General features: G+C 43.2%; 3 protein-coding genes across 6 annotated transcripts in view; 2 read left to right on the top strand and 1 right to left on the bottom strand.

Annotated features, from left to right (window-relative positions):
• The window catches only part of LOC135377764 (low-density lipoprotein receptor-related protein 12-like), a 31,197-nt gene extending 10,831 nt beyond the window's left edge, over positions 1-20,366 (bottom strand). For 2 of the 4 annotated variants that reach the window (XR_010418188.1, XM_064610420.1), the window contains exons 1-10: positions 20,322-20,366; positions 17,647-17,757; positions 12,913-12,975; positions 11,083-11,215; positions 10,668-10,897; positions 7,406-7,528; positions 7,117-7,309; positions 1,617-1,771; positions 1,378-1,497; positions 1,061-1,304 (exon numbers count right to left, since the gene is read on the bottom strand). Coding sequence is in view for 3 of the 4 variants with exons in the window: in XM_064610420.1 (XP_064466490.1) it covers positions 1,061-1,304; positions 1,378-1,497; positions 1,617-1,771; positions 7,117-7,309; positions 7,406-7,528; positions 10,668-10,897; positions 11,083-11,215; positions 12,913-12,975; positions 17,647-17,683 (1,298 nt within the window). In the remaining variant the exon portion in view is untranslated. Of the gene's footprint in view, positions 1-1,060; positions 1,305-1,377; positions 1,498-1,616; positions 1,772-7,116; positions 7,310-7,405; positions 7,529-10,667; positions 10,898-11,082; positions 11,216-12,912; positions 12,976-13,315; positions 13,628-17,646; positions 17,758-20,157; positions 20,254-20,321 lie in introns of those variants that run through there. The other 2 variants (XM_064610421.1, XM_064610422.1) reach the window with 2 other exon arrangements.
• On the top strand, positions 13,399-17,837 carry LOC135377766 (pachytene checkpoint protein 2 homolog). Its single transcript, XM_064610423.1, has 10 exons — positions 13,399-13,816; positions 13,890-14,034; positions 14,346-14,522; positions 14,628-14,718; positions 14,958-15,094; positions 15,151-15,237; positions 15,728-15,834; positions 15,968-16,121; positions 17,404-17,559; positions 17,673-17,837. The coding sequence occupies exons 1-10, from the start codon at positions 13,728-13,730 to the stop codon at positions 17,769-17,771; spliced, it is 1,242 nt and encodes a 413-aa protein (XP_064466493.1). The 5' UTR covers positions 13,399-13,727; the 3' UTR covers positions 17,772-17,837.
• Positions 20,367-21,064: 698 nt separating the features above from the next.
• The window catches only part of LOC135377767 (cleavage and polyadenylation specificity factor subunit 1-like), a 34,660-nt gene continuing 34,023 nt past the window's right edge, over positions 21,065-21,701 (top strand). The window contains exons 1-2 of the mRNA XM_064610424.1: positions 21,065-21,206; positions 21,522-21,698. Coding sequence (XP_064466494.1) covers positions 21,192-21,206; positions 21,522-21,698 — 192 coding nt within the window. The 5' untranslated portion in view covers positions 21,065-21,191. The remainder of the gene's footprint in view (positions 21,207-21,521; positions 21,699-21,701) is intronic.

Raw genomic sequence — 21,701 nt, forward strand, 5'->3', positions numbered from 1 at the left:
TTCTGTGCAATGGTTGGCCTTCAGTGTCCTATGTGGTGGAGTTCTGTTTTACGAGTACCACCAGAAGCACCTTGTGAAGCATGGTGGCCAACAGCTGACTCGTATATTTTTGCTGAGGCTTTTACTGCCCCATGTATCAATACATAGAACAAGGGCTTCCCTTGCAAAAACAATGAAAAAGATGGAGGGGAAGAAAATTTTACATTGATGTCACACGGCACTGCAGAATGCACCTATGCATAACGTGACTACAGAGACTTATTTGCGCCAAAATATTCGCTTCAGTGTTTTCTACAGAATATTTGCAATCTTTTAGATTCTATGGATTCTTGCAGGTTCCCAGGGAAGTAGTTGGGACCCACATTTCCCTTGCAATGCTTGGTTCTTCAATCATGGATGAGTTTTTACCGGACCACTAGTTCTGCCCTGCCACACAGGTGCCCTGGTTGTTGACACACTGCTCTGGTGAGGTGCTTGAGGCAGTCACAGTGTTGGAATGATATTGTTTATAAAATTGAAAGCTACATGCCAAGGCTACCAAAGCTGAAATTATGTAACTCTGCTAGAAAAACAGTCTGGATATACAGGATCACTTCATCAAAGGAATCGGTGCGAGTTGTGTGTGTCCATAATAATACAGGTCTCAGGGATTAGACAGATCTGAGATTAAGAACAATGTGTAATGGGTGAGACGGTTCACAAGAAGCATGGCACTCAGCATCTGGCAACAAACATGTGTTTGTCAGAAGTTATCCAAAGAATGTGGAGACAACCTAGTGGACTTCCAGCACCACATAACTGAGCTTCGAAGAACATGCAGCGATACCGTGGCGGAGAATGACAACACAGATGGGGTCCTTTAACATGCTCTCCTGTTGCATGGTTAGCATTCAAGACACGAAAGACATGAGGGTGCCTTTGCCTACTCCGACTTAATTGCTGGGCCCTTTCGAATGCCCTAGTTTTAATTTCACAAATGAATACAGGCAGATGCTGCTTCCGAACACTGGCAATGTACACAAGACCTACCTTTCTCTGAACAAAAGATAGGACATTTTACCTAGGTTCCCCTACAGCAACCGCATATGGTGGAGGAGGCTCCCTGAACCAGAAGTCTCCGCCATCATCCACAAAACGGGGTGGGATATCCAAGCGAGCCTCAGCTGCTGCTGCTGCTGCCTCTTGTCTGCGTACAGCCAGCCTCAGTGCGTACAGGCGACATGAGCAACTGACAGCCACCACAACTAAAAGGCCGCAGATGAGAGATCCCATGACAGCTGCTGTGATCATGCTATTCTTGAGACCTAGGTTGTAAATTTGGAGCAAGATTAACATGTTATGGCACCTTAATAGGCCAATGCAAAATTGGGTACCCACAAGCATATTCGTCACTCCCATCTGAACAGTCAGAAATTCGGTCACATACGGCATCCTCAGATATGCATCGGCCGTCACCACAAAGATAGCCACCACGCTCCGAACGGCACTTGTCACGTCCTGCAAAGGCATAGGTATAATTTTGAGGATTGTGGAGAAGACGACAAATAGAATAAACAAGTTTCATGTTTTCAAGAATACCAGCTGGTAAGACTTCCCAACAATGAGATATTACTTACCACAACCAAGCTCATCAGAATGATCAGCACAGTGCAGAACACCATTGCAGCGCTCTTCAGAGCTGTAACAGCCTATTCCCGAGATGCAACGAATTTTATGCTCGCAACCCGTTACACAGCCCTGTTCATCTTCACCATTTTCACAGTGGAAGATGCTGAAATAAACAATTCAGAGATGCTTGTGATTCGAGACCACAAAATGCATAGAAGGGGCAATCTAGTCCAGAACGCAAGTGTAGAAAACAGCTATAACTGGCTAGTTCCATCTCAAAATAAACGGTTTTTAAAAATTCTGCGTCATGCGGTTCGGGAGCTAGGAGAGGAGGACGAAAATGTCTCTCAGAGGTCATCGTCGTCATGTGCGAGTTTGAGGGCCTCTTGCAGCGGCGCTTTTTGGTGCATGGTACTGATGTGTTTTCTGGCCACAGATCACGTGGTGTATAATGGGCCACTACATTTTCGGTGTTCCAATTATTTTGGAACAATTTGGAAAAATTCCAAAGTTGAGCCGCTTCATCAAAAAGCACCAAATTCATGACCACATTGTGGGTGATCCACACAACCGATGATGTTTAGCCTTATACCGCTGTATTGCTTGTTTATAGGGCTATCGAATGGTACTCACCTCATCGCTCCATATTGCCTGCAACGCAGGCTACACTGGCTCGAGTGAGGCGATACCTCGGAAAAATTGCAAATTTCCGAACGCTTCACCTCAAAAACCCCACTAAAAAATTGCCCCAAAATTGGACATATTATAGGTGAGTCCATTGATTACATACAGCAAAAAAATTGAAATTCGTATTTTATCGGTATTAGTGTGGCGATTTTTTTCCGAAGCGACATCACCGAGGGAGAACAAGCCTGGACTCCCCGCTGTGAATGACGCGGAAATCGAACATTCCGAGCTGAACGTTTTCCTCTCAATAAATTGCTCTCTTTTGTGTAATCCTCGTTTTCTGTATCCAAAACATTGTTTTAAGCTGCAGATAAATAGTGGACAGTGCAGTAGGTTCCATGTTGTTCGTGGAACCTGCACAGGCACTTGAGAGATGAATACCACATTTCTTCCACATGTTAACATATATTGCACTTGGGGTTGCGTACATGGTCATGTTGATCATATGCACATGTCTGTTTTCTTCAAAGTCACTTTTGACGTATCTTGAGTGTCACACTTCTCCCATACAAATGACGAGCGAAGACCTGGAACAGTGTGCACACAATCCCACTCCGTTTCTTTCGATTGCCTGAACTCTTCCACTGCGTTCCGCGGTAAATGAATTGTCCTTCATACTCTTGAATCATACTCTTGACAGCTTTTCCGACAAGATATGCACAAACTCGGCTGCAGTTTGTACGACTTGTGTCGCTGGTGAGCGCAGGTTATGAAGAGTCGCAGTATGCTTGACTATGCCTCCAATACCATCGCATGCGTTCTTTCCATGCCCTGGAGCTGAAAAGACCCATTTCTTCAGTGCAGTGTTTCTAACAGTGGCACTAGCTCCATCGGTGATGTACACTACGCTGCCGTAGATGGGACCCTTCTCATCGATGATGTCGTCTATTTTCCGGATGGAAAGTAGTGCTGGGGCGATATCATGCCGTGTGTCGTCACTAACTACTGCATAGCTCTGAGTACTTCCGGCTGATGATGTAACAACAACAACTTTATTTTTTACCTTGGAGAGTGGGGAGTTTCATCGCCACAGGCGATATTCTACCCCATTGCTGGTTGGAATGGGGGGAATAAAATAAGGAGCCCCTTCACAATAACGATCGAAGTCCGATGGTAACCAGAAATGTCAGAAGAACTTTGAGCGCAGAGCATTGCTGGGCTGGATTGGGCCAGGGACCAAGCAATTTCGATAGGGAGAAAGGGCGAGAGTCCAGCTGACGAAGAGACTCGGAGAGTGTGGTTCGGGAAGGTTGGTAGTGAGGGCAATGAAGAAGAATATGCTCCAGATCCTCAAGAGCACCACAGTGGCAGCTGGTGGGAGAGTCAACTTGTCTCAAGTGGTAACGCCACTGAGCTGTAAAGGCCACATTGAGGCGCATTCGGTGGATTAATGCAGCATCTTGACGAGAGGTGTTTTGTGGCATGCGGAAAGCGAGCGTTGGATCAACTCTGCTCAACATAGAGGGCGGAAGAATGTCGGTTGTCCGTTGGCGGGAAGCCAAGGGTGTCACTAGGCGTCGCAGAATTGAACGGCGGTCTCCTCTCAGCAGAACAACTACGTAACGACGCTGTTGTAACTACGCATGTGAATATGGAAATCTGCTTCTTTCAATGGTAACATTGGATCTCCTTAGGCAGAATGACAGTCCAGTTTTCAGCAGAGTCGAAGTGAAAGACGACACTTCCTGGTTTCACGCAGAGCTTCTCCCTCCATATTGCCTCACGCTGAACTCGTCTGATGTAGCTGTGAATTACAAAGCACGTTGTCCAATGTCTAACGAGATTGAAAAAGGTTTTGATGGGAACAAGTTTCTTCACAAGCCCTCCAGATTCCCACAGTGCCACCTCTAAATTATCAATTTCTTCTGAAAGGTGCAGGCTCTCGGGAGTAAGGCTTTCACTGCAAGGGCATGTGTCGCAGTCACCAAGAAAGCAAGAACTTGACGGCTGTTGACAGATCAACATGGCTATGAGGTACTCTGCTGTTACAACTATGTCTGATGCGGTGTTGATGGCAACGACACAGAGGTCAAAATTAGCGCAATAAATGCACACACATTCTTCTCTGCATGGGCTGCTGCTAACCCATTTCGGTCGTAATGAACAGAACTTTGTTCGGCGGAGCTTGATGTCTGGATAAGCAGCTTGGAAAAGTTGGTATGCCTCACGTATGGACCGAGTCATGTAGCGTTTTGTTTTGCTGACTTTTGATCCTCCTGCACGCACTTGCACAACATCTCTGGATCGAGGGCTTTGAACCAAAAGGATCGAGGTCGTTGCTCGTAAAGAATTCCAGGGCTGCGTTGATGTGCCCCTGGTGAAGTGAGTGGCCTTGGTACGGATCTGGTGAAGCACATGCGTGCTTTTCCAACCGAAGTTTCTTTGACTTGCGCACCATATATCTTGTAGCTTCTGGAATTACTTCGAGGATCTTCTTTTCTGACCATAACGAGGGGAGCAGTGTTAAAATCCGGCAGCGCTCATGGAAGGACGTGCTTGTTTCATAAGCAGTTCTCATGTTGTATGACCATTCGCTGCACTCCTTGCAATCACTCCTTGATGTACCAGGAACCGCAATCCCAAAAGCGGTCTCGATTAGGCGACCCGCGTTTTTGCTCAGCTCTTGCTGTATTTCGCAGCACTTTCGCTTTGTGTATGCTTCTACGAACCTCCTTTTCGCCCTAACTGGCGTGACATTGATTCGTTCCAAGGATATGAATGCATTAATTTCTTCAACTGCATCGCGTAAATGCACAACTGAGTCCTCCTCAGGGTGGGTGGGTGGGTGTGTGTGGGTGTGTGGGCGTCCAGGCTTGTTCTCCCTCGGTGACGTCGCTTCGAAAAAAAATCGCCACGCTAATACCGATAAAATACGAATTTCCATTTTTCTTCTCTATGCAGTCAATGGACTCACCTAAAATATATCCAATTTTGGGGCAACGTTTTAGTGGGGTTTTCGAGGTAACGCGTACGGAAATTTGCCATTTTTTCCCCGAGGTGTCGCCTCATTCGAGCCAGCGTAGCCTGTGTTGCAAGCCATATGGAGCGACGAGGTGAGTAACATTCAATAGCCCCATAAACAAGCAATACAGCGGCATAAGGCTAAACTTCATCGGTTGTTTAGATCACCCACAGTGTGGTCGTGAATTTGGTGCTTTTTGATGCCGCGGCTCAACTTTGGAATTTGTTCCCGGGTAAACGATAATCATTGGAACTCCGAAAATGCAGTGGCCCATTATACGCCATGTGAACTGTGGTCCGAAAAAATATCAGTACCATGCACCAAAAAGCGCCGCTGCAAGGGGCCCTCAAACTCGCACGTGACGACTATGACCTCGGAGAGGTATTTTCTCCCTCCTCTCCTAGCTCCCGAACCACGTGATGCAGAATTTTTAAAATCCGTTTATTTTTCATGACTGACCCGTAACTACAACATATATTTCTTTCGATTTCATCCGAGACCCAAGATTTCACTCCTTGTTCAATTTGAGATGGAACTAGCCAACTTTTAATACTCTCTGTATCCACTAAATTTGACAAAAACCACAGCAAATAACCTATACTTGATCTTATTTGTTGTATCCAATTTCCCAAACAAAGGCGCTCGTTTCTTATTTGAATACATAGAGCCTTTCATGCACAGTGCTCTACAAAGCAATGTAACATGACATTTGGAATCTTAGCAATGAGCACACAATGGGGGCAGAAAGACAAGATTCATCACTGACTATTAACTAACAGAACTCTATCGCGCAGAGCCACACGTTAAGTTCACATGCATCTGTTCACTTAATTTCATTTCATTTTTTAAATCCCAAGGGCCCTATGAGGGCATTACCTGGTCAATTGTGCTCATGCCCTAACAGATATCTGCCCTCCTTGCTGATAGTGCTACGCATGTGCTCCCTTTCAAGATAACCTGTCTCAAATGGCAAGAGTTAAATTGATGGGCTATACATAGACCCTCATGTTTTCAGGTTTTACGTTTTTTCTTAAATTGGGGGGTATAAATTAGGTTAGGTGTAAAGATGTAAAACAGGATAAAATCAGGGTGTATGGTTATATGCCAAGTGGAAAGGCAGATTTCCTGGTGGAAAATAAGAAAAGCTCGTTTCACATTTCGAATGAACATGACATGCTGAGCTTTCTCCAGTGACTACATTGGTGGTTGAATTCGCACTTTGGAGAGTTCATTTTCAAGGTTTTTCGGGTTTTAGCTGAAGTGACAATGATACTAATCGGGGATAAAAATGGGTTTTACCATGTTTAACTACAAAACACAAGGCTCTACTTATAGACAACTGCAGTCCTACAGACCATACATATACAAATGACCTTGAATATATCCCTTTCAACCTGAATGTCCTCATAACCCAGTAGATTCCAGTAGCGGGCAATGTTACAATGAATGGGAATGTGCCCAGGCCGAGTGCCAGTCAAAAAAGCAGCATGCTCCTTCAACCTGCCAGTTTGTCCAAGATATGTACACTACCACATCCTAAAGGAATGCTGCACAAAACCTCTTGTTTACATTAAACAAACTGATTCTTTTGGCAGACAATGCATGCATTTTTCTTTTGGGGATTATCAACTTTGGCACATAATCTTCCCAACCTAGCAGGTGCTCTCAAAACAACAGGAATTCCATTTCTCATGGCCACCTTTCTAATGTTACGGGACACACCGTAAACGTATGTAATACAAACATCACATCAATATGACAGACATGAAATGCATATATACAATAATTGGAAGAAATCCTGTGGTTTTAGAAGGGCAGACTTTTAGGGAGGAACCTCAGCGATGACAAGGAATACTCACTTGTCACATCGTTCTGAAACAGGGTCATAACAAGTGGTAGACGTTGGACTGCAGAGAGTTCGGTTCCCTCCACAGAAACGGCAGTCAAGTTCATCACTATAATCTGGACAGTCTGTGTGGCCGTTACATCTCCCACTGCGTTTATAGCACTGCGAACTTGTTGCACAACGCAGCATGCCCTCAGGACAAGTGCCTGGAAAACATTTTCTTGGAGTTAGCATCACGAAGGTGACCACATGAAATATCTAACTTATGATGAAGGCAGTGCAAAATGTCAAGCAAGACTTACAAAAAACCTCGTCTGTTCCATCCTCACATTCGGAGCGCCCATTGCACGCCCATTTCTGAAGAATGCACTTGCCATTGACACACTGGAATTCATCTTGTTTACAGGTTGGCTGGCTAAAATCACCTATTCAAATGAAGTTACACAAACACTTATGCAATGCAATCCATATTATGTTCTTCTGAGTGTTGTATGACAAGAAATAAAAGTGTGGCTAAAAAATAATGCACAGTCGCATGTAACTCGCAAACGAAGAGAGATAATAGACAAATAAGCGAGATATAGAGTGACGAAAAATGCATGACACTACATTTTACTGACTACAAGAGCGTACATATACTCTTCAACGTAGTCACCATTTACAGCTAGCCCGTACGTTAATCCCAGAAGTGAACCAATTTTCTCATCCTGTCAATGAAGAATTTCGTTGGTCCTTCCTTGATCCACGATCTCAATGCACCCCTCACGTCATCATCTGTGGTGAAATGAATGCCCTTAATGACCCACTTTGTATTTGGGAACAAGTGAAAATCGCAGGGTGAAGTCCGGAATCCGATGAGTATGGAGGGTGTGGGATGGGTTTAAATTTCAACTTCACAACAGCCGTGGCAGCAGCGCACAGGGTGTGCGGCTCAGCATTGTCGTGTTGCAAGACTATCGGCTCAGTAAATTTTTGAACATGACACACACGTCTTATTCGAATTTTCCACGTTGCCAATCGCTCTAAAAACGCTATTTATCACTGTTTTCACGATCTAAGACGTATTCAACTGCCACATGGAATTCGTGGTCGCCCCAGCTTCCAGGTACTCCATCCCACATGTCTGGCATCGCAGAGCACTGTTGAGAGGAGTTTGTGCTCAACGTTTGCTTCGCCAGCTTCTAATGCATGAAATTTTCTTGCTCACCTATCCACAGTACTTCGATTAACAGTTTCATCACCACAGCCGGCCTGATAAACAACGATGAATGACACTAGGATTTACTTTTTCGGATGACAAAAAATCAATCACTGGGATTTGTTTTAAACACACTGACGTAGCAGGCACACTCGACCCTATGGCAACAGCTACTGACAAAGAACAAGTAAATGGAATTCAACGTTTCTTGACGTGTTTGTAGTGGGCGAATGTAGCTACAAGATGATAGACACCACCCAGTACGATGCTCTGGTCTCAAGCCACGTATGACTGTGCATTACTTTTCAGTCGAATCTCGCACAGTCCATCTCGATATACAATATGTATGTTTAGGGCCTGATTTTTTCGGGTTATATTTCCCAACAATTTTTTTCTTTTTTTTTGGGGGGGGGGGGGGGGTAAATATGGGGTTATATTTTGCATCAAGAATTCAGGTGTAATCGGATTGAACTGAAACTGATTCGACTGAATTCTGCTTAAATCGGATTGGATCAGGCATAAATCTTTGGTTTACTCAGCATAATACACATGACACACCAGTAGACAGAGTATCGATATTTTGTCCATGCATCTAAGAGGTGGCATGGCCTCTCTTTTGACGGTTTGTATCAGCATATTTATGCATTTACACATCACAGTTTCCAAAGTTCTGCGTTAGTTGTAATGACTTTGGATCCCACTGATCCAGCAAGTTTTCGGGGAAATACCAGGTTAAACCCTGTTTTTTCAGATTTGAATCGGGAGGTAAATATTGACCCTAATCGGATATAACTAGGGTTCCCAGTTTTCTGTGTTCATAATTTCTGGGACCTCTCGAAACGCAGCAAAAATGAATGCAAAACTAAATTACAGGGGTACAAGACTGAATGCGCTTGTAACACCGTTAAATAACAGGGCAACTTCTCTTTGTCACCTACAGCAGTCGCGTTTCAGGAGGTCTCAAAAATTATAAACACCACAAGCACAAACCGGGAACCTTAGGTATAACTGTAAGGGTGGGTTCACACGAGAGACGCATCCCCGGGATAAGTCCGTGGCGGGCGGTGACGTCACGTGGACAGAGGAGTCCTCGTCCCCGCCGAGCATCCACACGGGACGAGGGATGGGAGCGGATAAGTTCATCTCCAACTTTACTTATCAGGCTGCGTGAATGAGTTTTCTCACTTTTCTGCACTGTGGTTGAACAGAGAAGAAATGAAATTTTGTACGTTGGGGTACATTGCACCTGCAGCATTCCACAATGCAGGGAACCACTGCACTAGCGAAATCAAAAAGAAACTGCTGTCGTCGATGACAACAGATATTTCGCTGTCGACACCTTTGTGTAGGAACTGTGTTGCCGTGCCGCAGAATCATAAAATGTCCTCTTCGTTGAAAACAAAGAACTCAAACTGCACTGAGTTTTCAGCGAAGGAAACAGACAACTGTCAGTTCTCCAGTCTGGACACGTAGTAAAAGTTATTTACAGTACAAAGCGACATATATATATGCAAAACCTGTCAATCATAACAACCAAAATCGTAATTTATCTTTTGTTGTTGAATGCGCAGTAATGTCACATTTCCACGCCGTGCTGTAGTGCGCATCGTATTTGGAGATCCGCTTGCTCGTAGCAAAACCCTCGTTTTCCCCATTTTTTTCTTGCTTCGTGAAGACACGTACACGGTTTTTCTTTTTTATTACGCGGTTCTTTGAATCCCCTCTGCTTCAGCGGTCAGAGCTGTAAAACAGCCAGTCGAAAGAAGAAAAAAACAGTGAAAAGATGCTGCTCCGTCCTCATGTCCCCCGCCAACATGGGGGCCGTTTGTGGGTCGGAGACGAACGGTCCGCGGTGGGATTCCGGTCCTCCGCGGACCGGAGAAGACGCACATTTTGATGACGTAGGCGCCGACATTTACACCATCTGCGGACTTATCCCGGGGATGTGTCCCTCGTGTGAACCCACCCCAAAAAGTTAGGCTCCATGTATATTACATACAAAGATATATTTAGTGAGCAAAATTAAGGATTGCTGTAGAGATTCAGAACTTTTTCAAAAATTCTCTTTCAAATGTCACAAAGTAACAAACAAGCCTATGCAGCAATATCACTGGTATACACAGAAGGGTTGGAAGAGCACTATATTCTCCCAATACAAAGGCAGAGATTTTTTTTTTTTGTTCTCTTGGTTCCACGGGGGATTTCTGGAAAAAGTTCTACAATGTAACCCCTGAGAGAACCTGATATTCAGGTATAAAGAAAATTATATGTATACTACTGAGCAATACAAAGTAAAGCTTAACAAAATCTTCCAACGATATGTAAAAGAACAGAATAATATGAAGATAAACTTGAATCTTCCTCACCAACTGTGTATGAAAGCTGAAAGCCTCGTCCATGTGGTGTCCCCACTGAAGAGCTATGAAATTTTATCCACACTTCACTCGTTGAAGACAAGAAAGGTTCCGGAACTGTACGACCACAATAAATGCGTTCTTTTCCATCCTCTGTGGGCCCCAGCTTCACCCAAGCACGAAGGCAACACAGTGGACCTTCATTACAACCGTCGAAATCTCCAATGTCTAAGTCGTCAAAGCTGGAAAGCACATCACACACATTAAAGATGGACTTTTTATGCAAGTTGGACTTCTCTCAAAGTTACGAAGTGTATGACAAAGACAACAGCTGCCCGTATAACATGAAAAACCCTTGCAATAGACAATAAGTAGATTCCTACTCAGTATGTGAAAGGACAACATAAAAATGTCGAAAAGTGCCTACCTAATTGTAACAACTTGGCCAACACGTCCAATAATGTACCAGCTGCAAGATGTCTGGGTCGCATAGGAAACAGGGTAACCAGGACTGGCAATCTTTCCTCTTGGGCCGATATGTCTTTGTTTCTGGCAGGAACCTGCAGAAAGGTGCAATGAGTTCATTTGCAGCAATCTTACACATGCATAACAAGTTGTGAGCAATCTAAATAACAAGGGAATGTACTTTTGCTTCTCACTTAATATGGGTAACTGTAGATGGAATAAACATCTAAACATGTAATAGCATGCACCTACACACAGTGTTGGAATGAAACAGTGCCACCTTCTACCCTGTTAAATGAATTACTGTTACAGTGGCAAGAACTTCAGTTAAAGGCCCCTGAAAAAATTTTTGCATCCTTCCCAGGTGAAAAATGTTCACAATGACAAGTGATTTAAGAAACATAATAATGACAATTCATGGCTTCATGTCACGAAACAACTATGATCATGAGTGCGGTCAGTCTGTGGATAAATTTTGCCACCCAAGGGTTCTTTAGCATGTGCCAAAATCTCATCACACTTAATGGTCCTCGCAGAAGACGGCGTGCCTAAGCAACTTGTTACACGTTTATTAAACAATTTCCACTTGAAACCACTTTGTAAAATCTTTTGCAAGTGGAAATTGTTCCATAAACCACTTATAACTGCAAAAATTTTTCACCTGGGTTTGCCTTTAAATGTATACTGTAGATGAGTTTGAACTATAAAAATGATTCCAGTCATGATTTAGTCAGCTCTTGAAACACTGCACACTTACTGATGTAAGCACAGTTTTACAGAGTCCCTCAATGATGTGCCTGATGTGTAGAGTGAACCCACGTTAATATGACCACCACCGTTCCCGCAGATTTTGGAAAAGCGAATTGTCATACTAACGAGAAAAGCACAATCCGCTGACCGCAGAGATCGCTTCGTTCCAGCCATTCTTACGTGCATGACAGCAGCATCAGAGTGTGACCAGGTCCCGTGGTCACTGCCTTTTTATGCACTACAGTGCTTTGACAGCCTGACAAGTGCTACGAGTAATTCCGTGATCAAAGACATCAGGAGTCATCCCAAACCTCGTCGGCCTACTTTAACAGGTGTCACCCCCTGCCAGAGGTATGTGGTAGCCTCTCCCTGTGGCTACCCTGCAGGTCATGTGACAACACCATAATACCCGTGTTTTATCCTACTTGTGCCAAAAATCTCACTCACGGTCGGATAAGCGGATTGCCATACTAATGAGGTGGATTTACATGGCGGTAGAACCGTTCCCAAGAAAAACAGTCATAAAACGAGTATGTCAGATTATCGGCGGTCATACTAACGAGGGTTCACTGTAGTGCCACTACATATGAAATCTGCACATGAGACACAGAACTCAGCAAGAAAAATTTCAATCACCCTTCTGTTACTGCAACATGTGTTAGATGTTTTGGAGCTCTTGCTTTTGAGGAACCCTCAGGGGAATGTTACTTGCCTTAAATATGTGAGAGAGAATGTGCAATTTTTGGCTCATACATTCCCTTCCCCTGATCTAAACATGTTATCAGAATATAGTCATCCATTCACGGTTTTAGTCGCGTTTGATATGCGGTGCACAGGACATCCCACAACAGCCATGTAACGTATTGTGACTCACAACACATGTCCTTGTGACCCATTTACGCACGTGAATGTAGAACTCGCACACACCCGTGTCGTGCATGAGTGCTTCTTGAGCTTTGCACCACTATGTGCCCGCGTCATGTTCCACAGTAGAAAGTCTTGCAAAAAAAAAAAAAGTGCTGATGAATAGCTTCAGACTTACTCGGATCTTTTCCTTTTGATGCTAGGAAGGTCCGAAGTGAGGAACACTCATGAAGGGCAACAGCTAGAACAAGAGGATCGGCGCAAACTCAATATCAGGGTAAGTGACATGATTTGCAGATAACTTTTTCTACTGCAGAGACTACCTATCTAACACTACAGAACATACTCCTCATAAAAAGATGTTGTCTTGCTTTCTTTATAGGGTGCCCCGCAGGTATTTATCAAGCACATCTCCTAAAACCATGCACAGAAGATAGACAACTGCGAAAAGCTGTACTAAAACTAAGAAAGAACGATTTCTTCGCGAACTAATCTTATGCTTGGTTATAGTCTACGGACACTCCAAATGACAAAATTGACAACAAAACTCAATAAGCCTAAGTAACGTGAAATATACCCACCTGTAACAAATGCGATTAATAAGAGGTGACCCATGGCGTATGGTACTTTGAGTAACAGGTTCTAAGCAGTGGTCCTTATATTCGCTATCCACAGGTAACAACAACGTGATAAATCCATTACGAAACAAACGACGAACAACTAAATCCAACATTGGAAACTTTCATGACAGAAACTATCAACGTTGCTATCAATTAAATAATCTCGCCTGCAGTGGCATTCTGCCTGTTCGTTGGCCAGTTGGCCAAAGCCAAAGTAGCCAAAGCCACACCACACGACCAGCCAAATGGCCGAACCGCCGAACTCTTGAACTCAGAGCATTGGCGGGCATTCAATCGCTAATGTGGTGTGTGGTCCAAAGCTGCTTGAAATTTCTTTTTTGTTTCAGCCTGTTGTAGTTTTTAACCTACAGATATGCTGCATATTAATGGTGGGGACGATCATACCATGGAAATAATTTCGACAACCACAGTTCACATGGATATCTTAAAATCAAAGAAAAGGTACTTGCTGATGCATGTAACCGAGGAAAAAGTATCAACGCGTCTAACTTATTTTTGATGTCATTTGTTATAGTTCCCTCACGAACGATAAAATGACGGAGGAAGTAGTGAATCTGCTCAGGAAAAGGGGATATCCTGAGGTTATGAAGTCATTCACAGGAACTTTCCTGGACGGACAGTTAGAAAAGGTGGTAGCAGAATACGCTGGCGTGAGGAAGGTACGGCCCTGCATACATACCATAACAATATGTACCGGTACGAATGCGACATAAGTCAGGATACAATTGCGCTGTTAGGACTCACTGTATTCCAATTCTATGATTGACTTATGGCTGCACGCATAATAACGATGATGATAATGCTGATTTGCCCGACAAAAACTGCCCCAAGAGTCTGTTATAACCTAGCATATGTTTGTGTGAGAATCACGAGAAAGAAGGAAATAGCCACTTGAGCCTGTTGCGTAACCCTTAGCACTGCTGTAAAATACTACAGTTTGGCATCCCTGACAGCTGATCTTGTTTTGCAGGCAGACTTAAATTGTTCACAGTTCCTTCCACATTATTATCACTTGAACGACGGCGGTGCAGAAACAGAAGAACTCGAAGAGGATGGTCTGTCAGCTGCTAGTCAGTGGGTTTTACCATCAACTGATTTTGATGGTCTCTGGGAAACGTTGGTGTATGATACAGGAATAAAGGACCAGGTGAAACATTGATCTTATACTTAAGCTGAGACCTTGTGCTCTTCTCTTTAAATTTCTGCCTCACTAATGAGGAGCATTATATTTTAATATCATGTATTTTCACAGCTGTTACAATATGCATCGACAGCGTTGATGTTTGCGGAGCAATGCGTTGACCCAAACATAATATCTTGGAATAAGGTGGTCCTCCTTCACGGTAATTACTTTCCAAGATCAACCACATCTCAAATTTTTTATTCAGGTCAAATAAATGCCCTATGCAACATAACTCTTAATGTCATTTCTCAGTGCATTTTTTAAAAGGCTGTGGCTCCTTTTTGGCTCTCTTGCTTTAGTGGGTGTACTCTAAGCTAAGAACTTTGTTCTGTGTACTATTTATGTTTTGTTGAAATGCAAAGTGTTACCGAGGGTTTAAAACTCATTTATTGCTTCCAGGTCCCCCAGGAACAGGGAAAACATCATTATGCAAGGCACTTGCACAGAAACTATCCATTCGTCTTGGTCACCGTTTTCATTATGGGCAACTGATTGAAATCAACAGCCACAGCCTTTTCTCCAAGTGGTTCTCAGAGGTTCACAAATGGTGCCAGAGAAGCAAAGAACATGTTTTATGTCTTGTATTTTGCAGAGTGGAAAGCTGGTAACTAAGATGTTTCAGAAGATTCAGGAGTTCATTGATGATCCTGATGCTTTGGTGTTTGTTCTTATTGATGAGGTAGTTTTATAACTTTATTTCATGTTCAAGTGGTTAGTTTATACAGTGCTTACGAGGCACAGTTGTAGTATTGGCATACAAGTTAGCACAGGTACCCTATGGTAATGCAAACATAACTTCAAACATGCCATAGCTATTTCAAACAAAGAAAAGTGCAACTTCATTGTACTATTAATAGTTTTATGTGCCTAGTGTTTTCTACCTCTTGTTCTTTTTTTTTTTTTTTTTTTCTAAAGCATGCAACATTGATATGTATGCATACTCTGCAGAATGCTCCAGTGTGGTGTGGTGAGGCATGTCTATGCTTGTTCAGCAGAGATTCCAGCAGGTTTACCAATAGGCCTACACTATTGTAATATGTTTGAAAGTTAACGATACTTTAAAAAATTACCTTAGTAACAGACAAAAAGCACATGACAATAATGAAATATTTATGCCACAAAAATTTTTCGTACACAGTGTTTTGTACACAAAAATATCTACTTTTCAGGTAGAAAGCTTAGCACATTCCCGTAAAGCTGCTCTTGGCGGCAGCGAACCTTCAGATGCCATCAGAGTTGTAAATGCTCTTCTCACACAGATTGACTCTATCAAGAGGTGGGACATTTGTTTCTGCTCAAGTATTGCATGTCCTTCAGTGAGAAATCTGTATTTTAACAGCCACCAAAATGAAGTGATGTAGAAACTATAGATGACTACATAACAGTAAGCTTGAAGAACACTGTTCTAGGTTTTCCAATGTGCTGGTGCTGGCAACATCCAATGTGACAGGATCGATAGACATGGCTTTCGTTGACAGAGCGGACATCCGTCAGTACATTGGATACCCCTCACAGAATGCAGTGGCTCAGATTCTGAAGTCGTGCTTACAGGAGTTAATAAAGGTAACAGTAAGGGAGTTAAATAAAGGATACAGTACTTGATCTATGAATAATTTATAACTGAGGACAGGCCCCCGTGGCCCCTAAATTAGCCCCATCCTGCACGAGGAGGACTCGATAGAGGTCAGTGCAGGAAAGTAATTTCATATTTGCACCATACTTGCAGACATGTCACCTACATTTGTATAGTGCTGGACGAAAGGTTACGGAAGACGCTCCAGCGCATTCCTTCCTCAGAGTGACACGCTAGCAGCAAATGGGGCCATACGGACTTGCAGACATGTGCCTAGGTAACCCTATTACCTGTTTGTAAGTCTGTACGGCACCATTCGCTGCTAGCATGTCACTCTGAGGAAGGAATGCAGCGGAGCATGTTCCATAACCTTTCGCCCAGCACTGTACCAGGAGCAGTTTAATGTGCACTTCCTGCATATGCAACTTTTCTACACACATGCTTAGAAAATTGCAAATTTATTGGAACTTTAGAGCAGCATTGTGAAATTGAGGTGATAAAAACATGACAGTGAGCATTCATTTTGTATTTATTCTCACTCTTTAGTATCAGATAAGATCAGTGGCAAGATGAAAGTTTGAAGATCTTGCAAGCTTTAGTTTCTCATGAAATAGTCGGATTGTTTAATGCGTTTGTTGAGGTAGGAAAAAGTTAAACTGTGAACATATTCCTGTCACTGATCAAATGGCATTCTTAGTAAAGAAAATCATGCTTGTCACAAACCTTGTGTCGCGGGTTCCTCTTGAACCTAAGAGCTTTGTGGTTTGCATGCAAAAAGAAGCTCCACCTGCTGCCAAGTGCCATCACACAGGATTTCAATGCTTGTTCAGATGTCAAGATAGACATAAAAGTCCGTACACTCCCCCCCTCCCCCCTACTGTAATGCTTATTGGTGATGTTGGTATGATAATAAATTAATAAATAAGCATTGTGATGTCACTTGCAGGATATGATGGAGATCAAAAACATTCATTTGTCCGTCCCTGATTAAGTCATGCTATGTAGATAGGAAAATGAACTCTACATGCAAAGGGGCAATACTGCTTGCATGCTCTCCCATACCTATAAACCATTGTGCACTGTCCAAGGGTTTATGGGGATTTTCATCTAGGGAAGGAGGGGGGGGGGGGTCGCACCTCTTTCAGCTGACTACTGCCAGCCACGTCTCTTCTATAGAAGATATTCCTACCAGAAAATTTTGGGGGTGCTGGAAAAATACCTGCTAAGAACCCATTCTGTGCTTACATACCATGTTTGTTTTCTTTGTTTCAGACAAATATTATCAGAGGAGACACAAATTTTTTGGAAGATTATTCTGAAGGCAATAGACAAAGGAACATATTCCAATCATTGTGCACAAGATGCATTGGACTGAGCGGACGAACCTTGCGAAAGTTACCCCTCATAGCACATGCTATGTTTGCCACGGTAACATTATAGTAGCAGTACATATTAGCCTGTACCAAACACTACTGGTACAAAGTATACATATTGTTAGTATTTGATGGAGCTTGCCATTTATGTGCTTGTGAATTTTCCAGGATGCGTGCATGACCGTTGAAGCTTTTATCGTGGCTCTGTCAAGAGCTGTGGAACGGCAGCATCAGGAACGGGAAGATGTAGCATCTGCGAGTCAATAACTCATTAGGCTGATGTACTTAAATGTATTCGAAATATCATGAATTAAAGGCAATTAGTCCAAGTTGGCAGTGCCCATGATGTAATGAACCAGATCTATGAAAGTGTCCCAAACCCATTAAAATTTTTACTAACTCTTAATACATAGCACAGTAATACTATAGGCAGTGATGGCCAGTTGTTAACTACATGTAGTTAAACTACTAGTTAAACTACCTGATTGTAGTTAAAAAGTAGTTATCAACTACTTGCAGAAATGTAGTGTGCAACTACTAGTTAAACTACTATTTCGAGTAGTTAACTACAGTAGTTAGGTTACTGCAGGCGCCAACTACTTCCGATTTTACCGAAGCTTTACGGCACGACTGTGCTTCCAACTTTTACGTTGAGCTGCTTGTTTGATGAGAACGGAAGTGCAGAGCAATTGTGCCGTGCATGTGTACTAAATCTTCACTTTGATCAGTGCTTGTGACTCATATTTAGGTGTCCGAGAACACTATAGAATGGGATTGGTGTTGACGGACAACGTTAAGTAGTTATAATGTAGTTAAAATACATTGCAGTAGTTAAAGAAGTAGTTTTAACTACCTCCCCTGAAAAGTAGTTGAACTACTTGTTAAACTACTCCATTGCAAAGTAGTTATAGTTAAACTACTGTAGAAGTAGTTAGTGGCCATCACTGACTATAGGCATATAATGGCTGGTGCTGTGTCCCAAAGACTCCTTCAGAACGGTCTACCAATCTTGAACTAGATTTATTTATTTTATTTATTTATTTATTGAAGTGCATGTGTATCAGCAGATTCCATTCTGGTCTGCATTTTCCCAAGTGGAAGACACAGTTAAAAGGGATTTCTGGCTAGCTTTGCCCCCTCAAAGTTAGTGAGCATCCAATACCTTTCTTGTTTGTGGTTTTTGTATCTGTAGTGAAACAGGCATTCAGGTGCAAAAATTTCTCCTAGTGGAATTAAAGAAGTGCAAACCATGGTTACCTTTGCTAACCATGACGCCACAGACTAAGTCTCATGAGTCACAAGAGTCACATGACTAATGACGCCACAGATCAAACCGGTTCCTTCTTGCATTGCTCTCAAGCCTTGACAGCAATACAAGAAGGAATAGGATTGATTCATGGCGTCGTTCATGATTTAAACGCAAAGGTAACCGTGGTTTGTGCCTCTTTCATTCCACTAGGAGAAATTTTTTCCTGGGTGGAAAAATTCACCTGTGGTGGGAACTTAAAACATTTCAAACTTGAAAACCTCAAACAACCTGAAACCTCATGACATTGTCGTTAGAGGCAGAAATAGCCAGATCTGATAAATTGGACGTCATGTAGTAATGGGTTAAAAAATCTACTTGTCTGAACACTGTGGGATCAACATTATTTATCTTGGGAGAGATTTTGTCATGACTTCTGAACAATTTTATCAAATTTCATTTGCAAAAAATTTTATTTTCCCAATTGGCCACCGAAATTTGCCAAGTCAACCTCACCAATTTTTTTACATAAACAGAATGCGCACGTCAGATTTATCCCATTACATTGTAAAATACATTCCCTATTGCTTTCGTAGTAGCTAAGAGAAAATTGTGGAAAACGTCGTTTTGAGGTGCACAGATTATCGGTTGAGGCTGGTAGTCCGACAAATTAATGCATGATATGGCAGAAGAAAAATGGTCACCCGCCTCTTCCCGTTTCCTTGTTGCAGATAACTTTGCGTGGCAACCATCAGCTGCAACCATTCGTGCTGCTGTTATCAGCAGAAGCTTGGGAAAGGAAATGTGAAAAGGAGGGTATATTGACTCCTCGCATCGCTTCTGGGGTGGTGGTGGTGGGGTGATGTAGGGGGAATGTGCATCGCTTCTTTCGGAGATCACTTTCGCTTCTCTTGCACCCTCCCCCCCAATCTGCCAAACCCAAACTGACCTAACCTCACTAAAGTGAGCTGAAATAACCCAACCCAGCTCCTGTGGCATAGTGGTTAGGTGTCCATGCCAAGACTGGGAGGTGGCACGGGTTCAAATCCTGTCATCGGCTGTGCTGTCTGAGGTTTTCCCTGGGTTTTCCAAAGGCTTTCCAGACGAATGTCGGCACAGTTCCCTTGAGGTCGGCCCAGGACGCATACTAACCCCCGTCCCCAACTCCTTCCTGCTGTCCTCCCTCTGTCCACTTCTGTACGCCGCTCATAGCCACAGTTGCTTCGCGGTGCTAACACAGAATTTTAAAAAAATTACCCAACCTAACGATTCTACCTTTTGCAAGGTGGCAACTAGCCGCGTTTCTCCTGCGTTAGAAGTGCTTCAGATGGCATAGAAATGTCAGATGGTGTTGTTCAAGTGCATGTAAAAAGACTTCCTGTCCACCTTTACCTTTCAAATATTTACCTTTCAACGCTAGCTTTCACTGATTTTTAAAACAAAGTGATCCCAATACGGTACTACACCCCCTGGGTTTTCCTATCCTGTGCCATTTCTTAATCCTAGTCGTCCTAGTACTCCTATCCTAGTTCTCCTAGTGCTATGTTTTATCCCAGGTCCCCCAAACTCACCACGGAAAAGCGTGGAACGAAGAAGGCCGCCACTAGATACCCCACGGTTGCCGTTCCGGATCACTTCAGCGCGCTAAGTTTAGCGGCAAAAGGTTTTTGTTGTTTCTGCGAATGAATCTAGTATGTATATGTCCAAATAATACGCGTATAACAACTTTCTGTGTCGTGTTTCACTTTTTGGTCCCGTTTTTAAACGTGTTGAGCGATCGGAAGGATCTAGTGCACGGCTGCGTGCATCGCATAGCGTACCTGTCGTACGAGGCGCCGCAGGCGCAGTCGTCCATTTCTCCTTCGGTGACTTGGCCTGGCTTGGATTGTGCTTCAACTGGATCTTTAGCGCGCTACAATCAAACGCAAGCCAACGTCTGGTAACAATGGGGTATCTAAGGGCGGCCTCCGGCATTGCACGCATCGGGATAGGAACAAATACATGGGAAAATGGCGACCTTGGGGGACCTGTTTTATCCTGTGTTAATCCTAATCCCTGTGGAGTACACTAGAGTACTTGCACCTAATCCCTTTTGATACAGGGCCCGCAAGGCCTACAGGGCAGACTCCCAAAAGGCAGTCACAGGTTCAAAACCCTGGCTTAGTTAGTTAGTTATTAGTTAGTTCCAGTAACTAAATCCTTTTAATTTGTTAATTCTAGACTAGGTGGCGCAAGCTACCGCTCAAAGAAAAGGGCCACATCTTATGACAGTATCCAAGCTTTGATCCAGGTATCCATCCATCCATGCATCGAATACACCACTTCCGGTCCACAGCATTTTGCATGATGTGAGAAGAGGACATGCGGATCGCGCTCTATCTCTAGCAGTGTCACCATATTTTCTTTATTAGATCGAAGGCACACGCAATAAAGACAGAGCCATGGAAACAATTAAGGTCAGACTCATAGCCTATATTAGCCAGCACTTTGTAGTTTTACTGCAGCAGTAGAACACAGGCAAAGTGGTGTGCTGCTTCTGTGACAATGGCGTCGAAATCAAACTTTAAATTTGAAAAGTTTACGATGTCTAGTAAACAGTGGCTAGACACGCCGTTGTCAAAAAAGATCCTTTGACTTTTTGTGCAATTTTGCGTCATAAATTCACGAAGCTCAGGACGACAACAGCTAACATCTATGTGCTCAACACGCATGTTTTTGCTGTTCACAATGTGGCAAACTAATTTAATTTAAGCCTGAATTTCTTCCCACAGCATTTCGAGGAGCGTGTAAAGATGTCTACAAGCATGTATGCGGTCTACAAGCAGACACATCCACCCACTGGGATAGAGCATTCAGTTTACTGCAACTTCTACAATTCCCGTTCGAAGAACTTAGTTGTAGCTGGAGCCACAGTCCTGAAGGTTTATCGTTTAGTTCCAGAAGTGGAGGTG

The sequence above is a fragment of the Ornithodoros turicata genome, chromosome 1 (genome assembly GCF_037126465.1).
Source record: "Ornithodoros turicata isolate Travis chromosome 1, ASM3712646v1, whole genome shotgun sequence".
NCBI classification, from domain to species: domain Eukaryota; kingdom Metazoa; phylum Arthropoda; class Arachnida; order Ixodida; family Argasidae; genus Ornithodoros; species Ornithodoros turicata.

Excerpts from the sequence above, each read along its gene's own strand:
- LOC135377766 (XM_064610423.1), top strand. The coding sequence starts at position 13,728 with ATGCTGCATATTAATGGTGGGGACGATCATACCATGGAAATAATTTCG. Across the intron at positions 14,719-14,957 it reads TAAGGTGGTCCTCCTTCACG|GTCCCCCAGGAACAGGGAAA; the intron begins GTAATTACTTTC and ends TATTGCTTCCAG. Across the intron at positions 15,238-15,727 it reads TGTTTGTTCTTATTGATGAG|GTAGAAAGCTTAGCACATTC; the intron begins GTAGTTTTATAA and ends TCTACTTTTCAG.